This window comes from Triturus cristatus, chromosome 3_2, assembly GCF_964204655.1.
Source record: "Triturus cristatus chromosome 3_2, aTriCri1.1, whole genome shotgun sequence".
NCBI lineage: Eukaryota > Metazoa > Chordata > Amphibia > Caudata > Salamandridae > Triturus > Triturus cristatus.
In genome coordinates, this window is record NC_140584.1 from 990,523,467 (window position 1) to 990,550,964 (window position 27,498).

General features: G+C 41.7%; 1 protein-coding gene across 1 annotated transcript in view; it reads right to left on the reverse strand.

Annotated features, from left to right (window-relative positions):
* LOC146858950 (ras GTPase-activating protein 4-like) overlaps nt 1–27,498 on the reverse strand; it is a 436,965-nt gene that overhangs the window by 52,590 nt on the left and 356,877 nt on the right. Inside the window, exons 9-13 of the mRNA XM_085649601.1 lie at nt 23,281–23,398; nt 9,066–9,219; nt 8,292–8,356; nt 2,946–3,058; nt 1,175–1,367 (exon numbers count right to left, since the gene is read on the reverse strand). Of these exons, the coding sequence (XP_085505727.1) occupies nt 1,175–1,367; nt 2,946–3,058; nt 8,292–8,356; nt 9,066–9,219; nt 23,281–23,398 (643 nt within the window). The remainder of the gene's footprint in view (nt 1–1,174; nt 1,368–2,945; nt 3,059–8,291; nt 8,357–9,065; nt 9,220–23,280; nt 23,399–27,498) is intronic.

Below are 27,498 nucleotides of genomic sequence, written 5' to 3' on the forward strand. Positions count from 1 at the left end.
AGTAGATGATGGAGAGAATGGTCTTCAACTTTCCAGAAATAAGAGGGCATCCATCTCAGTTATCAGAAGCAGCAGCAGAGATAACAAGATGTGCTAAAACCCACCACTGGCACCGCTAAGAAGACACCTCAAAACCCCGACAGAGGCAGAACGGATAACATTTGACAACGACTAGGACACATTGTTGTTAAGGAGATGTATGTCATGTGTAACATTCTCATCCAGTGCTGCACTTATTGCCAATTGCTTTGGGACTTTTATACCATTGATGTAATAACATATAATCCAACTACAAGAACCAAAATGCAAAGCACTGTTTGCTAGAAGGACTGGCCATACGAATTCCTCAAGTGTGCCAGGGGAACTATACAAATGGAAGGCATAGGACTGTGACCTTACTAACTGCTCAGCAAGCTGTACCAATGCATGTTATATGAACGTCTAAACTGGGCCAGTACTTTGTTATCAGAAGACTCACACTTTGTCAATGTCATATAGAGCATTGAGGTGGATGTGCAGTGTCTATTGGATCAAACTACAGCATCACCAGAGCTACATCAAGAACCTCCTGCTATACACAAGCAAAGGTATGCACGTTGTCAGTGCCTTTTAGTGTATATTTTTGTCAGTGCCTTTTAGTGTATATTCCATGTATGCTTTCCCATGTCCTCCCTGAATACTGCTCACCAGTGACTCCTTCTGAACAATTATGGTCCTCACAATTATTTTCCCACTGGGAAATTGCATGCGTTACCCTAACTTTACACAGCTGACAGCATTTTATTTGCGATGCTAACCCTTGTCACTTCTGATGCATTTAGCCTCACTCTAACGCTGGCCAGCTCTAAGCGAAGATTCACAAGTAGATAGTCCAGTGTCTAGAGATGTCAAATTCTTCTATCTTTCTTGAAGGTCGCTTGTGCCTTCCTTATGAGAACGCTGTGCACCTGAGATGATCTGACGTGTGTCCCATGGATGCTTGCATGCTAAAGTCTATAAAAACTCCATGTCTTGGGGGTGGGGGCCAATTAAGCATTAGATGCTCACTGTCATAAAGGGTAACCTTTGTCACTCAATTTTGGGATTTAATTCACAGATTGTTGCGTAATAAATGTGGTCAGACTTCAAGGTACTTTGACAAACTGACAAAGGTGGGATGAGTCGTTGCACTCACCGTGTGCTTATTTTCAGGAAAATGCTCCTCCACGCGCTTGTACAGTTGCCTGAAGGTGGCACGCACAATAGCCGGACAGTGCTTGACAGATTTTACAATGGCGAGGAGGAGGTCGGACAGGTAGGACTGAAGGTGCTGCGTGCTGAGCTGGATGAGTTCGCTTTCAGTCTGGATCCTGTGGAGGCCTGAGCATCTAGTGAGAGATCACAAACATCCTCCAGTCACACACTGGCGACAGCGAACAATGACTGTACAAGACGGTCAACAACCATGATAAGCCAAACCATTCCAAGCTATCCTATTAATGTGACCAATTATTCAAATACTATTTTTCATTTTTAAGGATATTCAAGACATTCTGCAACAACAAAATACCAAAATTCACAGTAGTCATTGGCAGGGGTGGGGAACAACATTGCCATGAAGGAATCACTCAGTGATCCATCATTTATAAAAGATAGTCTGGAACATTGCATCAACATCAATTAGATTTCCCACTGGCTCTATGTACACATTTATTAAGAAAAGTTAACAAAATGACCCTTTGGACACCCACCAAGGACACTGGAACTGAAGATGATTGAACCATGTGTCAGGGTTCGCAGATAAAGTGGTCAAGAGGAAGAAGGAAACCAGTTCAAAACAACTGCCCCAAACCCGTACAGCTCTTCATTAGTTTGAGTAGCATTTCCCTCCAATGACATGCTTCCACCGCCACCTACCTACCACTTGCTGCAGAGTGTAGGAGGGCCTGAAGCGGGTGAAAGGTGACGTGCTGGAATTTACACAAGATGCCACCAACACATAAACATATAATTTAGGTAGTAAAACAACATAAATTAATAAATACATAAATAAATATATTCCGGAGCTCGTAAATCCTCCATAAACGCATACAAAAATATATTCTGAGGCTAGTAAAGATCTATAAATAAGCACATAATGTATTCTGGAGCTGGTAAAACACCAGAAATGCATAAATATATTCTGGAGTTGTGCAAGCCCAGAATTTTTGGCTGCATCTATAAAGTTGTTTAATGAATATATTTCTGTCTCAAGAACAAACACAGTTCCCCAACAGGAAGCAGAATATAGGCAGTGCTTAAAGAAAATGTGTTTCGCACATCCACGCCTCCCTTATTAGATGACAGTGAAACAACCTGCACTGTGTTCATATTTAAGCAGGGTAGGGTTCCTATACATTCACTTGTAACGCCTCTGTATAACAAGCATTGCCATAGGGAATATGCCTGGATTTCATGTGCTAAACGTATACACTGTTTGCACATTAGACCAAGATACACAGGAGGGAGCCTGCAGGAGGAGACATAAGTGTCTATAGTTATAAAGTAGTCCCTCATACAGCTTAATGTAAGCAGTCAAGTGGAGATGGAAGGATACACCCAAACATCCAACAGCATTGAGAGATGGTCTGAACCAAGACACGATTGACAAAGTCTCAAGCCACTGGTGGAAAGAGGCTCGTCAAAGAAAGCCAGTGGTTGAAAGAGGCGGCCACAAAGACCACTATATGTATTAACAATTGGCAACTGCACTGTAAAACCCCAGACCTAAAAACAGAAAGGGCCACATGCAGGGGTCATTTTGCCATTCTCAGGTTCAGAGACCTTAGTTCTAGTTACAGTGAGGATCTGCTACTGATACGCGGTTCGGAGGGGTAGATATACGTTCTTGTTTTCGTTTTGCTCCAGACCCACTTGCAGTTTTCTACCAAAACTACTGCGCGACAGATTTTTCAAATAAACCTCACCCGATATCTTTTATCTCCACTTTGCTGGGATCCAATTCGACAAACTTTTTCTCCTCAAAGACACGGTTTACAGTGGGTCCAAGAACTCGGTGCAGATACCGCATCCCTGCCACCTGCAAAAACAGAATATTGACCATGACTGAGGGATGAAAACAGCAGTGACAACATTAATACCTATGGAGAACTCTCTGCCTGAGGCAAATAACATCCAGTGAAGCAGAGGTCCAAGCAATCTAGTCTAGTTTTGTGTCTGATGCTGGGCAGAGCTAGCAAAAAACTGCATACTGGCAGGAGTTATGTGCGGCAAGGGCCATGCTCTCAGACTGAAACTCACAATACAAACTGGGATATCAATATTTCCCATGTTCTTTTTCGGGGCTTAGGGACACTGAAAAACAGATTTTCCTTTACCATAGATGTTCTAAATGGACAAAAATCACAATGAAGAGTTTAGGATTATATTCAACGCGAGAGACAATAAAATGTAATCATTATATTCAACGCGAGAGACAATAAAATGTTATCATTAATTTACTTGGGGTTTGTGAAAATCACCTGTAGCAAACTGTGTTGTATTCCTCGATTTCATCACAAAGTTACTTACCTGGGTCACTAGGTCCCACCTCGTGGTCATTCCAGACTTGGCCTGTCAGGCTCTGCTGATGGGAGTCAGGATGCTTCAGCACTAGAGCATGCTCCAGTTCCTGAACACCGCACAAGACTCCTAGAGCCAATAATAATGTCTTTAGATGTGTGAGGTAAGCCTAGAAAGAGACAGCTTCCAGCAGCAGACCCACATCATCCAGAAAAATTTACAGAACCCAGTTATGTCTGGCAGAACTGTTCCACAAGGGTGCACCCACATCCAAGTGAAAATGCAACTAAGGAACAGACGGAGGATTCCCTGGTGCTTCAACACATCACAGAGAAGAACATAGTAGTAAAGTGGTAGGAAGTGAAGGAACACACTCACTTGTGCCTTTATGTTCCTCACCTTCATCTCCTCCAAAACAAAGCCTTAGAGGAATAAGAAAAATACATTCCTCCGGCTACCACAGCCGAGTTCTCTCTAATTTGAGAGAAAGGGTGAGAGCAGGAGAAGGAGGTGATGTCCAGTTCAAGGCATCCTTTGCTTCTCCTTTCTAACATTGACATTGATAAAAATTGATAGAATCCATCGAGAATGTTGGAGGCAGTTTCCAGATCAGATTGAGGACGTTGTGAATGTCTGTAGAAAATATCACACTAAAGAGCTCGCAGGCCATATGTTTAATCATGTCGGTGGTCCGAGCTTCTGAGGGACCCAGACAACAATGTCAAAAGGATCTACCGGCTCATCTGTGCATTCCATTGGTGCCCCAACTGTACCACAGGAAATGAGTATCCCGGAAGTACACAACAACACAAGTCATTGTATCCCTAGTAAGTCCAATTAACTATGTTTATTTTTGTGTTAACGGATTTCCTTGATGCTGGAAAACGCGCAGGGTGCAGCGTTAAGAATTGCCTTTGCTCTGCACCACAGCACGGGCCTGTTTGGTAGGAAGAGGATGGTTGAACAAAGATTTTCCGTTGAGCATGGATGCAGCAGCTTTAGAGTGTGCCTACTATAGTCCACCTCTTGCCAGAGGTATCATGATCATCTTCATACTGATGTCCCAGGGTGCAGGTAGATAGAGGGGTGTGTTTAACAGGTCTCTGCCCTAGTGACAGGGCACCTGAACAAAATGGAAATCTTTGAAAACCCAAAAGAAGGGTCCCTCATCTAACGTGAAACCCGGTATCAACGTCCCTAGCTATAGTCTGGAAGGTTTTTCTAATTGAAACCGGAACATCTAGCATCCTGCTTTGTAAAATCCATTATCTGAAACTAGTGTCCATCTGGAGAATATGTTTGTATTGTTCTGATGCCACTAACATAAAATTATGTATCCAGAAACTCTATATTGATCAAGATTTCAGACGCTAAGCTGCGGCACCACCAAATCGAGAGACATGCCAGACATTAGCCTTCTTGCCTCTAAGCTGGGATTTCAGGTGAATTCCATGTAGCTCTATATGGTTGTGCCCAGAGTCCAACTTCAGAATACATTGTGTGAGCTTATCCGTTTGATTTCACACTTTTGTGAATAGGCCAACTTACATTTTGTCAGTGCTGTGAATAAGTATCCTCCTACACTTTCAGCTCTGCAAGAATGCCTACTGCTATTCTAAAGGAACCTTTAGGGTCTGTATACTTAACTGTAAGTTACAGTAGCCACAAATATGTTTGGTAGTCTGTGTCACCATACATAAAGCCACTTTCTAGTTCAGGTGGGAATTCCCAAAAAGCTGCACTGTACATTTTTGCTTATTTCTAATTTGGCTTATGCTAGCGCTAAGAACTGGGTTTGCAATTTAATTTCCAGTGTAGTGTACTCTTTGTTTCCCAGAGGTTGCAGTTGGCTCCCTCATCCGTGGCATTAAGGTAGGCTCCATGTCCTGCTGATCCTTTACTGTTCTCTCTTCCACATCCTGGACACTGCGCATTTGTGGATTCCAGTGAAGGGTGCTTGCCCCTGGGAAACTCTTCAGCACTACAGCTTAGTGTCCTATATCTGTGAAAATCTAGACGTCGAAGGCGTGCACTCACTGTTTCAAAGCCCCTTACACACATCTATGTTCCAACATACCTCATGGATACATCAATGACAGGAAGAACTACTGCTCTGCCTACTCCATTGGTTCATCAAGCCTAAGGCTGACCCAATAATTTGCGGGATAGGCCTGTTTGGTTCTACCAAAGTTTCTCTTAACGCTCCTGTCTTATAGAATCTTTTAGCTAAAGTCCTGCTAGATATTCTCAATCTTTGTGCAATAGAACCAAGAGAACGTGTTTGTCCACAATCTGGGTACAATATTTAAAGGGAATTTGCTATGCTATATATCCTACCTATGGGTGTGCGAAATGTGTAAATTTGTTTTCAAACTTTTGTGTAATTACGCAAAAACTGGGGAATATTATGCAGGGCGAGGTCGGCGGAACGGAGGTTTATCTTGGGCACGTGGAAAGATACTCTCTCATTGTGGAATTTGGGTCCGATGTTGTAGAGTGATTTGTAGGCGTGGGTGAGGAGTCTGAAGGTGACCCTTTTCTCGACGGGGAGCCAGTGGAAGCTTCGTCAGTGTTGGGTCATGTGTTCCTGACGTGGTGTACCGAGGACGAGTCTGGCTGCGGCGTTCTGGATGGTTTGGCGTTTGTGTAGAAGAGTTCTGTTGATTCCGGCGTATAGGGCATTGCCGTTGTCTTGCTGGTTATGAACGCGTGGGTGACGGTCATTCTGCAGTCGGGGGGATCTATCTGAAGGTCTTGCGGAGGATGCGCAGGCAGTTGAAACTAGTGGAGGCCACGGCGTTGATCTGGCGGTTCATGGAGAGGGAGGAGTCAAGGATGATGTCGAGGTTTCGTGCGTGGTCCGTGGGGGTGGGTGGGTTCCCGAGGGTGGAGGGCCACCAGGTGTTGTCACTGACGGAGATGCAGGGTCCGAGGATGAGGACCTCGGTCTTCTCTGAGTTGAGCTTCAAACAGATGTCTTTCATCCAGGCTGCCACTTTCTTCATTCCTTCCTGGAAGCAGAGTTTGGTGTCTTCGGGATTCTTCCTGAATGAGAGGATGAACTGGGTGTCATCGGTGTAGGATACAATACTGAGCCCATGCTGTCTGACGAGGGGGGCCATGTAGATGTTGAAAAGCGTAGGGCTGAGTGATGATCCTTGGGGTATTCCGCAGTTGATATCAGTGGGTTCGGAGAGGAAGGGAGGGAGTCAGATCCTCTGGGTTCTGCCGGAGAGGAAGGATTGGATCCAGTCGAGGGCGGTTCCTTGTATCCCAACGTCGTGAAGTCTGGCTGCGAATGTGCGATGTGAGCCGGGGACGAAGGCTGCGGAGAGGTCTAGAAGGATTAGGGCCGCAGTGTGTCCCTGGTCGAGTAGTATGCAGATGTCGTCAGTGGCGGCGAGGAAGGCGGTCTTGGTGCTGTGGTTGCTGCGGAATCCAGACTGGGAGGCGTCTAGGATGGAGTTGTCATCGATGAAGGCGGTCAGCTGGGCGTTTATGAGTCTCTCTGTGACTTTGGCCGTGAAGTGGAGGAGAGATATGGGCCTGTAGTTCTTCAGGTGGCGTAGTTATGCAATGTGTCCTAATGACATAATTTTGAGAATTTTGCATAACAAACGTACCACGAAAGTCCTGGTGTAATTTAAATTTTGCCCAGGCCTAATCCTAAAACCCTTTGAAGAGTATGTAAATCCACAGATCCTCTTCCATGGATATGTGGTAGAGGAAGATTCCCCAGTAGATATTTGTGAACTTGCATCGAAATCGAGGTTAGATGCAGATTTGGAGAAAAAGGAGGACTTGAAAAGAAAGTTCCGAAGACCATCTCCATCTGACACAAGTCAAACGCAGGAACTTTAACTCTTCATTCAAATAAAGGGCCTTTCTGCTCCTTCTGATCCTGTTCATGAGGTATAGGTCTAAGAGCTTGCCTTGAAATTAAGCACCAACTGGAATGTAAATGATGGTGAGGGTGTGTGTGTATGACTGATCAACTGCTTTTCCACTGTGTGGCATACTGTGGGATAAATCCGATGTGGAAAGATTCAGAAAGACATAAGACTCCTGATTCTCAAATAATTGGGACTGGTGCAAATGTTAATTTCCAAAACTACCTTCTCTGGATTTGCATGAGAAAATGTATAGATGTAATTAGATAAATTGGCCAAGTATATATTTGTACGAAAGGGTAATAGACTGTGGTGGGGGTCTTTTTCAGGGGCTGTGTATCCCTTATTGCAAAGCAAAAGACTTCATGCTCGCACGCACACAACCCGCCAACACCTGCACAAATTCCAAGATTGTGCTGAAGCAAGCTCAAATGTCACAAGGATCGTCTCTATCGGTTTCCTCGTTGCAGAGTAGTGCACTTTCCCTCACAGGAGCTCTTCCACATAATTCAACACTTTGAAAGGGACAGTAATACATATCATACATTTCCATGAAATGAAGGTGAGGAGCAGGGTGACCCCTCCACTGACAAAATAAATAAATCTGCACCCGGCTTCAGCACATTCAAGCACGAAACATAACATCTGAGCAAAGCCATGCCCCACACATTTGCAAATAATGTTTCAATCTTTGTTATTCAAGACGCTAGGTCTCAGGTACAGAATTTATATGCGCGTGAATACCTGCTACGAGATGAAGGACAGACAAACGCAAATACTGTACATTTGCTCCGCTTGGTTCAATTTACTATCCGTCATGTGCCTCCCATACATTATTTCAGAAATATAGTTCCTAAATACCTTCAAAAAGGACTCCATTGATTTTGAAGCCAAAGAATTACTTCTGAACAAAGTATTTGGTTCATCTGAAATTACAAAATTAGAACAATTCATTCAGTTCAATTTTGGACCAACATAACAGGATACATGCCCTAACTCCAATTTTAAGGAAAATGCCCCACAAATTGCCCTGAACTGGTTTGTTAATTTAAACCAAAAAAAAGCAATGAAACCAATGCATGCTTGCAAATATTCCAAGGAAATGTCTGCACTGGTCCCCTTTTTTGTCAACATTGGGAGAATGGACCTACCAGCATTATCATTACTTGTAATAATAGGCTGTGGGACAGGGCTAATATTACCTGTGCATTTCAAAAAGCATGATTTTAAAAACTGAAATTAAATCTGTTTCTGAACATCACTTTCTCAATGAACAGGAATGTCACCCTCCATTGCAGCCAATTATTTTTTCATGTATTGAAAAGGTTAGAAGGGAGACTCACAATAACATCATAACAAGAGGGGACTCTGGGACATAGTCTTCAGGCCATGTTATCAACCTGGAAATCTTTTCCAGACTTTTCCCAAACAAAAGAAGCCCAGAAACAACGTATTTATTAAATGCACAGGTTGACGTCGCAATGGCCTTAGTAGGCAGGAGAAAAAAAAAAAAACGGTGTCAGAAACCATTTCAACTCTCTATTCAATTTCAGCGAGACATTTTTATTTCATGTGATATTCCTATCAGCATAAAAGAGTATACTTAACATAAATGTTGTGATCTTTTTTGCTTACTTGTTTTCTCCAGTTCTAGTCGGAAGAGAAGATCTAGGAACTCCTTGGCTAAGCCTTGGCTCGTGAAGAGTTTGACCAGGTTGGTTGCCAATTCCTGTCTGCAGTCGGCAGTTGTGGTTTCGTCAATTAATGATATTAAGTGTATCTGTTCATCCTAGGAACAAAAAGAAAAAGCTCTACTTTGAGGCTTTAGTCAAAGGGCAGATACCCTGAAGAACACAAAATATATCTCCCACGGATGGTTCGCTCAATATAGAGCCTAGTCAAATAAATGGCCCTAGAGCTTTACATTTGCAGTGAATTCCTAGATAACAGAAAGGAAGAAGTCCAGAGCAATTGCTCCAAAAGCCATTCTATAATGCCGGAATGGTCAAGTCCACAGCTAGAAAGGGCAACATCTACAACATATTTAATTCAGATCTCATTGACCCAGACAATGAAGTTACTTACCTGTAACATTGGTTTTTCACTTGGTCACTGGCAAAGACCTGCATGCTTTTAATTCTCGATCATCTGATGGTTTAATAAGAAGTTGTTTTATAAGTGTATAAAAACCGTGAGTATCAGCAAATGTAACACAGAGTACCTCCATTCACAGATACCCCAGAATGTCTTTAAATTATGCTCAACATTCAGATTATTTTGTTGAATTGTCTAGTTGAGATCAAACAACTATTTCCTCCCACATCGGTACTTTATGGGGATTTTTAATTGGAACTTATGAAAGACAGCAAGAGGCAACCTGTCATACATGGAGAATAACAATAAAAAAGATGATCTTGTAAAGAGAATCAAACTAATGTATATTTTTGTAATGATGGAATTTAGACCCATAACGTTTCCTCTTTTCACACGTCTCATACACGCAGATGTTACTTCTGTAAGGAGAACATAGATGTTATGTAAGACAAGCATGCAACTTTGATTGAAATTAGCTAAGGTGAATAAGCTAATTTGTAGGTGCAGAAAGTTATCTAATCAAGCCATAAGACATTTACACTGGTAACCTTACAGTGAAAGAATACATTGGCATTTTTGGAGCCTATATCCTCTGGTAGATGGAATGGTCATAACCAAGAGTTTTGAAAACATTCAAAGTATCTGGAACATCCCAGCTAATAACGACGATCTTTAAACTTAAATATGTATGCCTACCTTGTGTAGCCAATTCTTTTGCACCTTCTCAGATACCTTTACATCTCCAAATACTATCCACCTGCCTCATTGGAGAACTTAATTTCCAGGTATATTTAGCAGCATTCACTGAATGTGAGTTAAAAACAAAATGCAACTATTCTGAAACATGGTGAGCAATTGTTACAAGAATATGACAAATGCAGCTTTACCATATGTGTCATTAGCTGGAGTGACAACCTCTGGCTCTATAGTCGTAAGACTGGTAGTGATATTTGCTGAAAAAGAACCTGATGTATGGAGGTCTAGACGTCCCAGAATTCTCTTATTTTCCTCTGGTGCATGCAACGTATTCACTCACTGATGATGCGATGTTTTCAGATCTTCCATTGGGAAATGTATTGGGATCAGAAGCGTCACATACTCTGATCATGCCGAACTTTAGTTATATTTTAGCTTGGGGAGAGCTGTTGGAGGAGATAGATGGACTTTTAATTAAAGACTATTGAGGGATGCTGAACTTGTTTGTGATTCAAGAGAACACTGTTGGCTGGATTTTTCAGAAAGGTATGGGAACTGATGGTTTGCTAACAGTGTGGGATGCCTCAGGAGCTACTGTGTGAGGTGAAGTTATTTGTTACACCTCTACATAGAATAAAGAACCTGATTCCAAGTTTTTTCTATATGAAGGTGTTGTGTATCTGTAAATTCATGAATGAGTCCCACGTAAGACAGAAGCAAGACACAACTACTCACAGAAAAAGCTGTGAATTCTGACTGTATGGAGAAGCTTACATTATTTGGCCTGTAGAACAAGTATTGCCAAATGTTAGAGCGTCACTTAATGTTGTAATTACCTCTACAACAGAGGATGCTGCTATTGGTATGGGTAAAGTGTTTTAGGAGCAAGGAGACAAAAGCAATGTCACGAGATTAAATTAATGTTTGAGACTGAATTGGAATGTTCTGTCAGCTTCCAAAGCTTGAGACAGCAGATGCAGAGTTGTCCGATGCTGTGATCCAAGCCAGCCATCTTTGACAGCTACCAAGCAGCTTCATGGCTTGTTTGGAGACTTTTATAGGGAATGTTTTGGGACTTGAGTAGTACAATTGGTTCGAATATTGTGTAGAAAAAGTTAGAGTACTATTTGGAATGCAGAAAGCAATAATGACATTAATTTCAAAACCAGTCAAAGACAACTTGCTTTTCACATGTACTATCGTTCACAATTCACGAGATTTTATTGGTTCACTTATGTTTTTATTAGTTTCATCTCACAAATGTTTTTGAAAATTGTCACATGGAACGTCCGAGGCTTGAACTCCCCCATTAAGCGACAGAGAGTCTTTTTTTTTTTTTTTTTTTTTTTGTCCTCATTTGCCTAACCCGCAATGATGGACAGGCCGACCACCCCACTCGTACACAAATTAATGTAGTGGTGGCATACCAACTCCAACATCCAAGGGGCTTTCACAAACTCCATCTAGGCATGTTACAGCCTGCAGGACCGTTAGTGGACCAAGACAGACAAAATCCCGGTCAAGGAGTATTCAAGGCATAATCATAGGACCCGGGGAAAAAAGAAAAAAAAAAACCCCGGACACTATCGCCATTCGATCAGCAGGTTCCAAAAAATTCGATTGTGTTTACTGCATGATCTGTTAAGGTCCGCTCTAGATGTCTCGTATAGCGATGAAAGCCACCCTGAGTGTAGTGGGGCTGTTTTCTCCGTCCAGTGAATACAGATTTGTCTTCTGGCCAATAGCATTGCATAGAAGAGGAAGGACCTTGCCTTGCCAATGATGTTGTCATCCAAACCAAAGATGACAAGTGGTAGGGTTATTGACAAGGATACGTTTAGTATGGAATTCAGGGTGTTCTTCACTTCTTCCCAAAAGCCGGCGATGACCGGGCAGTCCAAAAACATATGTACATCACAGGCCTCGCTGTAATTACATTTGTTGCACTTTTTATCTGGGAGAAATTTGGAGAGTCTCAACGGGGTTATATATGCACGATGTGCTGAAAATAGCTGATTTCGTTTTAGCCATGATGGTTTTACAATTTTATGATGTAAATCAAAAGATTTAAGCCAGAGCTCTTCACAGTGTATGCCAGACACCCCCCCCCCCATAGCTGGTCTGGGAGAAGGAACTCTCCATCACTTTCCTCCATCAACTGCCAATACCATTTAGCTACTTCTTTCCCTCCCGATGGAGATTCCACTAGTTGTTGCTCTAGGATGCTGGCCTTCCCTAGGTGGGGGTCTGTACGACTTTGGGCTCTAGCCCAACTTTCCAATTGGATGAATTTGAATCTGGAAAGTCCGGGCCCTACAGATTCATATAATTGGGGCCAAGCTATTAATGCCCCTTCCTTAAATAGCTGACCCCATCTCCTGATGCCAGCTTGTTGTATTATGGAAGACAGACTATCCTTCAGACATATTGGGAGACCTGGCGAGTCCCAGATTGGAGAAAAATCCGAATAGTAAGACAGCCCTAATCTCTTCCTAATACTAAACCAAGTTTTGGCCCATGAGTGTAAAATTTTTAACTTGATTTTTTTGAAGAATTTCTGGCTCCCAAATTTGAACAAAAAACCCTCTGCCGACAGATTCACCCCCATCAACATTGCTTTGTATATCGACCCAGGTTGAAGGTTAGATGGCATTTTTAGAAGCATCCTAGAATGTGACAGCAGGAATGCCCAGGCGTAATACAGTAAATCTGGCAAGGCGAGCCCACCCTTCTCCCTTCTTCTCCTCAACTTCTTCCAAGCTATTCTGGTTGTTTTATAGTTCCATATGAAGGAGTTTATTTCTTGTTGACATTTTTCAATTAATTTGGGGTCGAATGCCAGAGGGATCGCATTAAAAATAAACGTAAACTTAGGGAGAATGGACATTTTTACCAAGTTCACCCTACCCGTTATAGAAAGTGACAGATGAGACCAAGATTTTAGAAGTTTTTTAGTCTCGATATAAATTCTATTTAAGTTAGTTTGTCCTATACTGTCCATTTCTTGAGTAATTCTTATACCAAGATATCGGATGGAAGTGGAAATATTTACCCCCAGCTGTATATCCGGTAAGTTCCAGACCATTATTTCGCTCTTACTAGAGTTTATTTCGTACCCAGAGATGAGACCAAACTCTTCTGCCCGCTTGATGACTACGGGAAATGCCTTTACTGGATCTGAAGTAAAGATCAAAATGTCATCCGCATAGACAGCAACCCGACTTTCCCACTCTCCAAAGCTAAAAGATGGAATATTAGCCTCCTCACGCAAAAGCTGGGCAAATGGTTCTATGTATAGGTTGAATAGGAGAGGGGAAAGCGGGCAGCCCTGCCTCGTACCTCTAGTTATATTAAAAGAGTCTGTCAAAACCCCATTGATCAATAGTCTGGCCGAAGGAGTATTATAGAGCTGCTTTATAGTTCTACAAAAACCTTCCCCACAGTTGAATTTTTTAAGTACGTCTATGAGGTAGAGCCAGTTTACTCTGTCAAATGCTTTAGTTGCATCCAGAGTTAGAGTGGCCATAGGTAGGGAGAAGGCAGTAGCAATATCTATGGCTCCTATTAGTTGGTGTGTTAGGTCGACTAATTGTCGACCTTTAATGAACCCTTTTTGATCCTGATGGACTATAGTACCAATAACACTCGCCAATCTAGCTGACATGATTGTTGCAAAGATTTTATAATCGTTATTTAATAGTGATATTGGTCTATATGACCCGCACTCGAGGGGAGATTTCCCCGGCTTCGGGATAAGTATAATTGTAGCCTCCCCCCAAGATTTGGGCGGCGACTCCCCATCTATTAAGATACCATTAAATAAGGACATCAACACAGGGGCTAAGACATTCTCCAGGGATCTATAAATCTCCCCTGGCAGCCCATCTGGGCCAGCCGCTTTCCCTTTTTTTTGTTGATGAATGGCTTTGATCACTTCCGCCTCTGTGATATCGGACTCCAAGGCCTTACTTTGAATTATCGAGAGAGATGGGAGGGTAATAGCTTCCAGCCAGCTGTCTCTTGCTTGTTGGTCATTAGGAAGGACCTCCTTGTATATTTCCTCGAAAAATTCAAAGAAGGCTCTCCCTATTTCTGGTTGGGTGGTTCTTGTCACTACCTCACCTTCTATCCTTATTTCTTTGATAAATTTAATAGCTTGATCTGCTTTTATTTTCCAAGCTAATACTTTTCCTGCGGCTTCACCAAATTCAAATTGGGAGGTTTTAAATGCTTCCCATCTTTTATTTACCCTCCCCTGTAAGATAATGTTGAGTTGTGAATTTAAATCGGCCAATTTATCTTGATCTTGTATTGTTCCTAGGGGAGACTCAATCCTTAACACTAGATGTTTCATCTCTTGTTCGAGACTGGCAACCTGCTCTCTATATATCTTCCGCCTAAAAGACGATCTGTTGGTAATCTGACCTCTTAAAAAGGCCTTGAATGTTTCCCAGACAGCGGTAGAGCCAGCCGAGTCCCTATTGATATCGAAGAAAATTAAGGACTCAGTTGTTAAAAATTGAACCTCTTCGTCTTCAAGCAAGAGAGTCCGGTCGAAGGACCAGGAAGGGTGTTTTATAGAGTTTCCCCGTTTTAAAGAAAATACCAGTGCAGAGTGGTCTGAGAGGTGCGAGGGAAGATAATCTATCGTAAAAATAGTGTCCTTTAGGCAATAGCTGAAAAGTGCGTAGTCAATTCTTGACTTATGTTTAAAACGGCTATTCCGAAGGGACACCCCTAAATTATTACCCGCCCTCTCTCTCCATACGTCCGCTAACCCAAGTTGTGTCATAATTGTTAGGATGGAGCACCTGGATTTAACAGAGCTACAAAATCTAGATTTCACAGATTTGTCCAACCTAAGATTGAGAACAATATTAAAGTCCCCCATCCAAATTACTGGATCTTGAAGCGATATTAGATGGTTCCTGATCACATCCAGATATGATGGGTCATCGGAGTTAGGGCCATAATAGCCAACTAAGGTATAAATCTGAGCATCCAACATTACTCTCACTAATAGCCATCTCCCTGAGTGATCTTCTCTACATTCCAAAATTTGAGCTTTGGCAGTTTTTTTAAAGATGAATATGACCCCCCTGATATTGGCATTATGATCTGTTGAGCAAAATTTGTCAACCCACTTATGTTTCTTTAACAAAGCTGTAACCTCTGTATTTAGAAGGTGTGTCTCCTGAAGAACTATCACCTGCGCCTGAGAGTCTCTCAGGTATTGTAAAATACAGTCACGCCTACCTCTCCCACGCAGGCCGTTAACATTCCAGGAGATGTAATGTATTAATGTCATTTTTTTGTTCCAACACCTTCATTATTTCGCTCCTCCCAATGTTTAGTAGTTAGATTAATAGATTGGAGAGTTTTAAATATACAAAGCTTGGCCTGAGAAAGTAAATACGATATACAAATGAGGATTTTTAATGCGATACCCATCCCCCCCACCACCACCCCCAGTCCCACCCCACCCCCCTGGAAAAACCCACCCCTAACTATTCTAGCCTGATGACTGGCCAGATTATGCCCACCTACAGCCTTACCCTACAGCCCCCCCTGCTGCTTATATTACACTAGCAATCTACCTGTGCCATCTATTGTAAGTGCAAAAAGTGAATCCAAAATCCAGAAAAATAATACGTGAAAAAAAGGATCTATTAAACTTACACTTTCTAAGTGTTAAAAAGGCACCCCCGTGTATATATATACATCTTGTTCTAAGTTCCGTGGAGGGGAGAGGCCAGAAGTTGAAAATGAAGGCATCACCATTAACCATTAACAATTATATGTGGAGACCCAGAAGGGCAAGAAAGGAATTCCTCTCACCCCATCATTTTGTCTTCTGGGCCTGTTCCCTAATGAGATTTAGTAGATCATCAGCATCATGGACAGAGCGAATATTATGCATTTTGTTATTATGCATAATCCGTAAAAAAGCCGGAAACCTCATCTGCACTGTGGCTCCTAAGGACTTGAACTTATCCATGCGTTGCCCCAACTCCCACTGTCTGTCCAGTGTGGTTTTGGACAGATCCGAACGTATTTCGAAGGAGAAGTCTGCGCACTTCAATGTTCTAGCCTTCAGAGCAAGGTTTAAGATCTTTTCCTTGAGTGCATAGGTCAAAAAGTTAATTAGCACCTTCCTAGGCTTAGATCTCGCCGGATTTAAACGGAAAGGGTCTCTGTGTATTCGTTGGATGTCCTTGTCTAATTCTTCCGCTGTCTCTACTAAATTAAGGGATTCCTTCAAAGATCGGATTATGAATCCTTTAAGATCTGCTCCTTCTTTACCTTCTGGGATTTTTAAGAGTCGGATGTTATTACGTCTTGAGTAATTTTCCAAAACCTCAACCCTCTCTCTTATGTCATCCCCATCTCTTTGGAGGACTTGTATTTTAGACTTGGCAGCCTCTAGATCCGTTGTTAGAAGACCAACTGAGCTTTCCAACGCGCCAGTCCTTTCGCATAGGCCTTCCACCTTTTGACCCAGGAGCTCACAAGTAGCCCTTATATCGTTCTGGTTAGCCTTCGACACTGCAAAGTCATGCCTTATTTCGTCCCTCATTGCACTGATTGAGCTGACTAGAGCCTCCAGCGTGTCTCCCCCTTCAGAGATTCATGACCCCGATCCATTCCATCATCTGCCCTCACCTCCGTTACATTTGGCCCTGGCGTTCCTTCTAATAGCGCCTCAACTTGTTGGTTTGGCAGTTCATTAAAGATAGCGTTCTCTGAACTGATGACCACAGCCAAGTCTGGTGAAATAGCTTCCGATGAACACTCAGGTAATGCCACCTTAGCAGGAGGTCCAGAAGAGGGACTTACGTTGGGGGTAACGTTGGGAATAACCTGATGGTTATTGGATTGCCTATTGCCTCCCTGAGATGTAGCCATTTCCTGCGTGACCTCTAATATCTGGGGTAACACTTTAAAATAGGAGCGCAATGAGGGGGCTATATCCCCTGGTGCTCTCAAATTCCTGTTTTTAACTTTTTTTTGTTTGATGATTTTTTTTTTTTGTTCGTTACTTGACCCCCCTATAGTCTCACCCGAAGTTGACTTAGAGACCTGCCCCAAGGTGCACTCTGGGAGCTGTAGTTTGTTTTCGTCTAGCCTAGGCTCCCCACCCTGACCCTGGCTCTTATTCCTACTTCTTATACACCCTAGGCGAGGATTAGCAATATATTTCCTACTCTTGATTGAACCCGTCTTACTCACCCCCCCACTTGGAGTGGAGACCTTACTTTCTGCCAAGGCTGTATCGCCCGCGAGTCCCTTCAAGTCTGCCGCTGCTTGATCCGCCTCCGGTTCCAGGGTCTCCCCCACAAGACGGAACCTACGCAGCACTTTGTCCCTCGACTTCGTTACCGGAGAGGTCCCTGCTCCTGCTCCCCCACCGAGGGAGGACACTGTGAAAATCCCCCGAGCAGCGGCCGCACGGCCGCGCCTGAGCTCCACGGCTGCCCGTCTCCAGTTCGGGAGGAGCACCGGAGCAGACGCCGATTCTTGAAAAGTCGCCGGCAAACACATCCGTCAGTGCCTATGATCGTCGGAATACTAGCAGATTACTAGCGGATTGCACTGAATTTCCGAAGCCAGTATGTATATCGGCATTTCTCAAGAGAGCAGCAGGGGTCTCAGGAGGCTGGTAGGAGCGCGCGAACAGAGAGTCTTATCTCACCTCTCCAAATTAGATGTTAATATTGCGTTACTGCAAGAATCACATCTTACCGAAGCAGAATCACTAAAACTCAAAAGAAATTGGGTTGGTGAAATCTTTTTCTCACCAGGAGATGGCAAAAGGAATGGGGTTATAACTCTTTGTCACAAAACACTGAATGCCAAGCTTGTATCTCAAGAATCCGACACTGAGGGTAGGTGGATTCTCACTAACCTCCTGCTGGGGAAGACCCCTCTGTCTTTGCTTAACATTTATGCCCCTACTAGCGGTGATGCCACGTTTTGGTCTCGTATATCTCAATTATTGCTTAAGTACCCATCAGAAAACTTTATTCTTGCAGGAGACTGCAACCAAGTGATGGACCCGTTTATTGATAGAAATTCTAAATCCCCCTTTATCCCAAACACGCCACACAAAGTTTTCACACAAACTATTCAACAAAGAAATTTATTAGACTCATGGCGCCTCTGCAACCCATCCACAAGAGAATACTCCTTTTTTTCCTCTCCACATCAAACACAATCTCGGATAGACCATATTTTTATTTCCCGCAACATTTCCCAATCCTTACGTTCTGCTGACATAGGCCCTATACTCATTTCGGATCATGCACCTGTTTCAATTCAATTAGACATTTTAAATCAATCCACATTGCCAAAAAAATGGCGTTTCAATAATTCCTTACTCCTTGACCCTAATTTCAATTCATCTTTTACCTCTTTCGCTCAAGAGTTTTTTCACATTAATTTAACGAATGATGTCTCCTTTCATACAGTGTGGGACGCCTTTAAGGCCACCGCTCGGGATTTCATCATTAGATTTGTGTCAAATAAACGTAAAGTTTCCCGCATATTACATAACACACTTCTTGCTAAGATTAAAAAACTTGAGCACTCCTTCTACACCTCCAAGTCGAAGGACTCCCTTAAAGATCTCATCACTGCAAAAATCGCTTTTAACAAGTCCACTACCGAACAGGCCTCCCTATACTTACTGAAATCCTCAGCAAAGTATTATGGTGGCCAAAATAAATTAGGCAAACTTCTAGCCAATTATCTAAAGATTAAACAACAGAAACTTCATATTGATTCCATTATCGATGATAGCCAAGCACCGAAATTCAAGGACACTGAAATACTCCAAGAATTTGTACATTTCTATCAATCCCTTTACACACCAGAAAACACACCCTCAGATACAGACATATCCCAATATTTCTCTGCGATTCAAAAGCATATTAATTCCCAATTAGATTTAGCCTCTTTGGAAGCTGAACTTACACAAACAGAATTGTTAAATGCTTTAAAAACTCTTAAAAAAGACAAGGCCCCAGGCCCAGACGGCTTCACAGTGGAATTTTATTTACATTTCGTTCATCTATTACTCCCACACTTACACACTCTTCTTTCTTCCTTTATCTCTTCCCATAATTCCACTGGCTCTTTTTCCGAAGCCTTGAGCTGTCTAATACCAAAGGCTGATAAGGATTTACGTTACTGTAAGAATTATAGACCTATATCCTTAGTTAACGTAGATTATAACATTTTCTCGAAAGCTCTAGCCCTAAGATTAGAACCACATCTTCCCATGCTGCTTGGAAAAGAACAATCAGGTTTTGTCAAAGGTCGCAACATTACTGACAATACACGCTTATTCTTTGACATTTTATCTAAATCATCACATTATCCGGACTCCTTGGCAGCAATTGCGTTAGATGCAGAAAAGGCCTTTGATAGGGTTTACTGGCCTTTCATCTTCCACGCTCTCAAGTGGTTTGGGTTTGGACCGAAAATCATTTCTTTAATAGCCCTACTTTACTCTGAGCCCAAGGCCGCCATATCTACCAATGGCCTCATCTCCCCCTACTTTAATCTTAAACGAGGAGTACGCCAAGGATGCCCCTTGTCCCCTTTTCTTTTCAATTTGGCCTTAGAACCCTTTCTCTCAAGAATACGCCAGAATAACTCAATCACAGGTTTTGTCTCGGATCCTCAACAAATTAAGCTGGCAGCATATGCTGACGATATTTTAGTTTTTCTCTCCAAACTACAATCTTCACTTACAGCTTTCATGGGAGAGGTGGAGGCCTATGGATTGGTATCTGGCTATAAACTGAATAGAGGAAAATGTGAGATATTACCCTTAACCAAATACACCTTTAAGGATGATTTTAAGATCTCCAATTTTACCTGGAGCCCTAAACATATAAAATATCTTGGTATCTGGTTCTCTCCCTCTATAAAGACATCTATCTCTTTAAACATAGACAAATGTTCTGCCAAACTTAAAACCTTGGTCGCAAGATGGCATCCCCTTCATCTTTCTTGGTGGGGTCGTCTGGACACAATCAAAATGATGTTGACTCCGATAGTTTTGTATATCGTTTCTAACATTCCACTTTCCATTCCATCTAAATTCTTTCAAAAGATTAATTCTATTTTGACTTCTTTTTTATGGAATGCTAAAAAACCAAGAATGGCGTTACAGAAATTAACAAGGCCAAAATCTGAAGGCGGTGTCAATTTCCCCCATTTCTCCAATTATCACAAAGCCTTTCAGTTACGACAACTATCAAATTGGATCACTAATCAATCTGAAGATAAACCTCTCTGGGTGGATCTTGAGACCTCGTTTTTAGCTCCCTTTTCATTTCAGGAATATCTCTCCTTTACTCGCAAACCACAAAAGCTCTCTACTCCCATAATTAAGCAATCCTGTAAACTACTATCCACTGCACCCCACTTAGTAGTACATAATTTAGACACTTTTCTCAATTCCACAATTTGGCACAATAAACAAATCCTTCTCAATAGGAAACCTATATTTTGGAAGGCTTGGAGAAATAAAGGTCTACTCTGGGTTCATCAATTTTTAGATCAGGGCACACCCATTCAATTTACGCAATTACAAACTCTTTATCATTTGCCTTCTTCCTTTAAACCTATATTTTTGACCTTGCAGAAAGCAATACTTGATACTTATGCTAAACTCAAATCTTCACCTTCCTCACCCTCCCACCCCCTTTTCCCATGGCATAACCTTTTGCACATAAAGCCCAAAGCGTCCACCATTTATTTCCGATTAATGGTACCTCCTGAGATCCGAGACAAAACCAAAGTGGAACTCTCGTGGGAATCCGATCTGGGAACAAATTGGCCTATCTCTTTTTGGAACAGAATTTGGACAAAACTTAGGAAATCATCCAGAGCGGCCAGCACAACACAAACACTCTTCTTTATTTACAACAGATTGTTTCTTACTCCCACATACCTACATAAAATACACAACACAAATCTCAACACTTGCTGGACATGTTCCCAGGTTCACGCTGATCTCCATCATATGCTTTTCACATGTCCACATGTTTTTATATTTTGGAAACAGGTCTGGCACCAAATCAACACTATATTTCACACCACAATTCCACTCTCCCCTACAAACATTTTCCTAGGTAGTTTAACACCGGACCGGAAAACAAGTCAATCTCAGTTACCACTTATTGATTTGTTAATAGCTGTAGCTTTTCAGCAAATATCAAAAAACTGGAAAGATTCCTCTAAATTGTCCTATTTAGCTTGGTGGTATGCTGTATGTCACAATCATCGCCTTGATACAGCACTCGTTCATCCTATCTCTCTTGCTACTAAACGTTCTCACCTTTGGGGCCCACTCACACAATTTCTAGACGATACTGTGAAGAAAACTCCTTTACCTGCTCCCTCACAACAAGAAGTGACCAAGCCTCCGTGACCTCCTATTGTTTATTTATAATTATGTTTAATTTATCATTTTCTGTTATATATATCTATATATATTTTTTTTTAAATTTTAATTGTGTATTTTTGACATGTACTGTTATTTACGATTTCTGTGAACCTTTGCTTGTATTCATATCATCTTCTATATTATCCTTTTACTATTTTAATGGATATTATATATTGTTATTCTTTATTACACCTTCATGTATTTATGTATTAACAAATAACTGCATATATGAAGTATTGTTTTTATGATCATAATAATCTTTCCAATAAACCTTTTCTTGAACTTAAAAAAAAAAAAGACAACTTGCTGATGATAATGACGCCAAATGATAAGGCAATGCCAATAAAGTAAGATGGATACATATGGATTTAAGTTAGTGAACTAGAAATAGGCTTGCACGGGTCTGTGGTTGCTGAATAGTATGAATTTTCTCTTGGTTGGATCGTATTTGAGGGAGTTGCTTCACATTGGAGAGGTAGGATGTGAATCATTGAATGACGGTAGGACTGTCAAATCCATGCAACTAGCAAGAAGGTTTGTCCAGGCATCATCACCGACAGGATCGAAAGCAACCAAGAGTTCCAGCAGAATCAAGACAGAGGTGTCACGAGTATCTGAGATCTGCAGGGCATTGGCTGTGAACTCCATGGCTTTTGTGCTGCAATGTGCCCTGAAGCCACCTTTGAAGTATTGCTGGGAGGCTATTGGCAAATGATTCTAATAGCAGGATAGCCACCATTCTTTCAAAAAACTCATAATTACCTAAACTCTTCTTTTCATGGTGACATGTAGCAGCTGTCAATAGTGATCACTGTAAAGTGAGGAACCACTTTAACACTATCACTACAGGTGCAATTCAGCTTTATTTCGGCTCAGAGGCCATAAAAACACATGTACAATATAAAACATAAATAGATGAAAACATAAATACAAAAAAAACACATGTACAATATAAAACATAAATAGATGAAAACATAAATACAATTAAAATCCAATTCATTACAGTTCTGACAACAGTTATAAGAGTTCTGAATACAGCAAATCTTAAATAATTAAAAGACTGTTTTTAATAGGCGTAATACAGGAGAGGATGAGAAGCTAGCAGGAAAATCAAGCATTATCACCCAGGACTGAACGTAAAAAATAAAGCATATCACATCGCTGCATCTGTCATGGGTAGGTTTCCAGGTAATACGCAGAGCTTTGCCCTAACTTTCCACATAGCCAATAAACAGTGAGCTAGTGCAAAAATGAATGGCTTACTAAGATGAGTACTAAATATCATTAGGGCATCTTTATATTCTCTAGTGCCTAGAAAACGACACAGCTGTAATATCCAGCATCACCTGGCGATCACCTAGTCTTACTTGCTGCAATCTTACAATTGGAGGGCTGTCTTTAAAATGTCTAACACCATGTTATTTCCAAATGACTCACAGCCTCATGCACCTTACTTCATGTACTTAGAGGTTCTCTATCACAGACTGAGTACTATTGCACCTGATAATAAAACATGGAGTCTACCCTACATTCAGACCTGAGTGAATTACATCTTGCCCTATGGTAGCCAATGTACACCAGGATCCAGTTTAAGGCACTCACCTTGCAGGGGGATCTGACTTCCCGGCACAGGAGTTGGACCAGAGGATGATAGTAGTGCGAAGGGAGAACTGTCTCATCTCGAAGTCGAACCTCCAGCTGCAATGACCCCAAGTTACCTCTGGAATGAATAATAAAGACTTTAGTTAAGGTACATCAAAGGGGCATATTGTAGTACGAGGGCACTTGAATGAGAATCAGAGAGGTGGTAGGGTCCCCAGGAAATACACCTAGAAGAACAACTTTCTGGCAGCTAATGCCTTACTACCAGTTGGAGTGCAATTTAGCTGTGAGCTCAATTTTGTACGATTTAATCCTTTTTTGTCACAAGATAAAAAACACAATACTGTTTGCCTCTGTTTTGCCCATTCTACAAATGGTCAGAATTAATTATTAAAAATGGTGGTAGGTGCAACATCTGAGTAAGTGAGGGGAAAAAGATGCCAGTGGACTCTACTGCGGTACATGCTATATTATCCACAGTGAGGGAACATGGACAAAAAACACATTTTGCACCAGTGAGCATTAAGGCCCCTTTCAAGGAGGTTCATTTGCAATCACATTCCCAGAAATCTCTGCGATGTACCTTCTGCAATCTTCATTATCCATTTGCAAGTCTACCATTTGGACTCAATATGCCCAGAGAGCCTTCATAAAGGTCTTGGACCCTCTGGTCGTTCAGATGCACCTCAAGACATGATGGTCCACATCTACCCCCAAGGCAGCCTGTAAGGATGAATGTCCCGGACACATTATGCAGCTGAGCCATCGCTGACATTTGTCCTTGGCTCCTGACGTCCCCCTTTTTTTTTGTTTGTGGCAATATTCAGTATTCATTATGTGCTTCATGAACATAAGCTGTTTGTGAACACCATACCATCGCACTGCTTAATCAGTACTGTATAGTATTGGTTCTGTGCCTTTCCATTCCGGGCGCCTTCCGTGAGCATTAGCGCTTTTTGAAAATGAGAGTTTCTTGAACATTGCAGTTGTGCACAGATACAGAGGATTTAGCCACGGGCTGTGGTTTTATTGTTGTTGTGTTTTATCAGTTTACCAGTTACCACACAAGATTACCACACTCATTGCAAGATTATTGTCATCATTGAGTGATTACAGGGGTACAAAGTGGGCTATGTGTTCTGAAAATTTTCCCTTTTCTGATTGCTGTAAGCATATTTAATACATATGAGATACTATTAAACGTGATATGTAGAACACGACCATTGCTGGACTTCCATAATTTATTTACTGGACATTCATACTTTATCGCCCTGTGATAACTGTGCTGCACTGTGCACAGACTCAGCCCGCACCCCTCCCTGGAGTAAAGTCGTGGCTGCTCGCCCACTCCTACTTAGAGTCAGGCAGGATGGGAAAGACTTGGTTTCTGTGTCAGGCTTTGTAAGTTGAGCTCTGGTTACAGACTCAGTCAGCCTCGGACCCGCAGAGGGTGAAGCTACGCCTCACAAAGTCCTATATTGTTACTGCTCAAGCACGAAACAGTATTCTTGGAAGCTTTTGCATAGACAGTCGAAAGAAGCTAATGCCCACGACCTTACTGCACAGATTACATGGTCATCTGTGAAACCCGCGATAGGCTGTGCTTGACCGGTAAGCAAGTACCTGCTATTCACAAAGAACTTCTTAAAGCGAATCTAGCCCACTGCCATTGCTATCACCACCCTCCTCCACCCTGGGACCTGCTCAAGGCCAATGAGGGCAGCGCCTGCTTAGGTTTGCAGGGTACTAGCACCATTCTCGCCTGCAAGTGGTCTGGTTGGGCAAGGGGAGCGTGGAGACTTGTCATGTGCTTTATTTTATTTTTTTAGCTTGGTGTCTCTCGAGTTTTGTGGCAGTAGGACAAACTTTTATTTAAAGTATGGGAAAATAAGGTTAAAAACAAAAACTTATATCTTGCTCACAAGTCAATTGAGCAAAAGAGGACACATTTGAGAAATGTTGGAGAATTTACTGCTGTGCAATTCTCTTCAAGAGTAAAACATTTTTTATTTTATTTACGTAAGCACTTTTAACAGAAACAATAGTAAAGGAGGAGGAGTTTACCTATTGATCCTTCTTATTCCCCTAGGAGCAACATATTTTATTCCATTATGCAGGAAATAATGAATGAATATATATAGATCAGGAGGGTAGTGATATCTATAATTGTTATAATGTGATCCAAAGGCCTATGGTAAAAAATTGTATGGCTAGATTAACTAGTAACTCAGTGGCCCGGACCAAAGGCTAGTTACATTTGATTACCTTAATGTCAAATTAGGCGCAGTGTGGGAGGGCAATGGAATGATGCTTTAAATACTCTTGCCCTCAGTTTCTCCACACATATTAAAGATCAATGGACACCCTGTACAGACCCATCAAGCTTCACACATCTCACGTGACAGGAACCAAATCAGACCTACTGCCCACAGAGTAGTGGTTTAGTTACCCATACATCTGCTGGGAGCCATCAGGCTGACACGTAGCAATGCATTTTTAAGTTAGGAAATACTCCTCAGCAGGTTTTTTTGGTAATGGCATTAGCCAAGACTTTTTGTTTTTAATAAAATTATATGTAAGTTACACTTATGGAGGATTTTAACAAGCCCTCTTCATTCATTTGTCTATAATTGTGCCATTCACTACAGCACACAGCATGGGGTAAAGGGCCAGCCCACGTGAGCTGCTGGATAACTTCACTGCGAATGGGGGCATTCTGCCCTTTCACAAGAAGCACATCCAGACATGAAGTAGCTCCCTTAAGCGAACATTTTGGAGACAAAAAACATTTTGCTTATAGCCAGTTTTTTATTTTGTATTGATCTTTGGACCAGAGCTTCAAAGATAGATCTCTCTCTCTCTCTCTCTCCCTCTCACTCTAAATATATATATATATATATATATATATATATATATATATATATATATATATATATATATATATATATATATATATATATATATATATATTATTGTAATACCCACTAACTACAGAACTACATGGGTTGCAAAAAAGAGTATCTAAACATGAGTTCTTGTGGTGAAGCAAGGCCTCATGGGCCCGAATGCAAGCAAGGAAAGCGAACCTCTATCCCCTGGTTTGGGAATAAAATACAACAGCTGCAATGCAATAGGCTCCTCAGACACCTGGGCTGCGGTGCCACTGCACCTGCTGTATTACTGACAGCCATGGCCAAGGCTACTGCTTGCAAACGTTAATGAAATAAAGTTATAACCGTCCTGATAGAGAAGGTCCCTCATTTATAAAACAATGAGAAGGGCACTTCAAAATGATTATTTAACAACTATGCTGATGGGTGATTGGAAAATAATGTCTCGATGAATAGTCTTCTAACAGCACTTATAAATTATAATGCAGTGGACTGAGAAATGTATTTTTACAGGGTTTATTTACTCATCCACTTATAATTGAAGTTATCCAGTGGTATGTGTAAGCAGATTAGCAAGTCATATTTTACTGTGCATTCTGGTACTTGTAGTTCTGCATTTCTTATCGGAAAGCAAAGCAAATCGAATGGAAGATTAAGCGGGACTGGGTGGGCTCTATTTACAAAATGGAGACCTCCATATAGAACACGTTCTGAAAAATAGCAGGATGTGCTTGTGCACATATTTTATACTGTTCCAACAAATGTCTAAACTACAGAGAAAAAATTAGGCTTGGACCTGACATGGGAATAATTTTAAAGATATCAACCAATCCATTTGCCCCATGTCAGGTGCGAGTAGTTTATACGTTTTTTTCTTTTCCCTTTGCAGTTCGATACTTGTAGATTTGACACTGTCATTACAAATATAGAACTACATGTGTCTGAATTTAAAGAAAATACAGGACTGGACATGTCAGCGATGCATCAGTGTACGGAGTTTCTCAGGTACCACTTATTTTGTCTCACGTAAGACCTTCAAAGTCATGCATGCGTACCTGGTGTTGAGTCAATATATACACATTGAAGCTGCCAGGCCTCCCTCTGTCTCAATTTCAATGACTTGTTGTCTCAGAGAAGATTGAAACATTTAGATTCAAAAAGGCAGGTGGTCAGAATGGTTGTGTGGCATGGACTGGGCAGGTCTTTGAGTGCAGGCGGCTTCTGGCTGGGTTGTATGACCAGAAATGCTGCACCAGATGAGCTACTGCTGCCTGCTGGCACAAGCAGTCAGAACTAATCCAGTGGGACCACCTAGAAAGTATAGAAC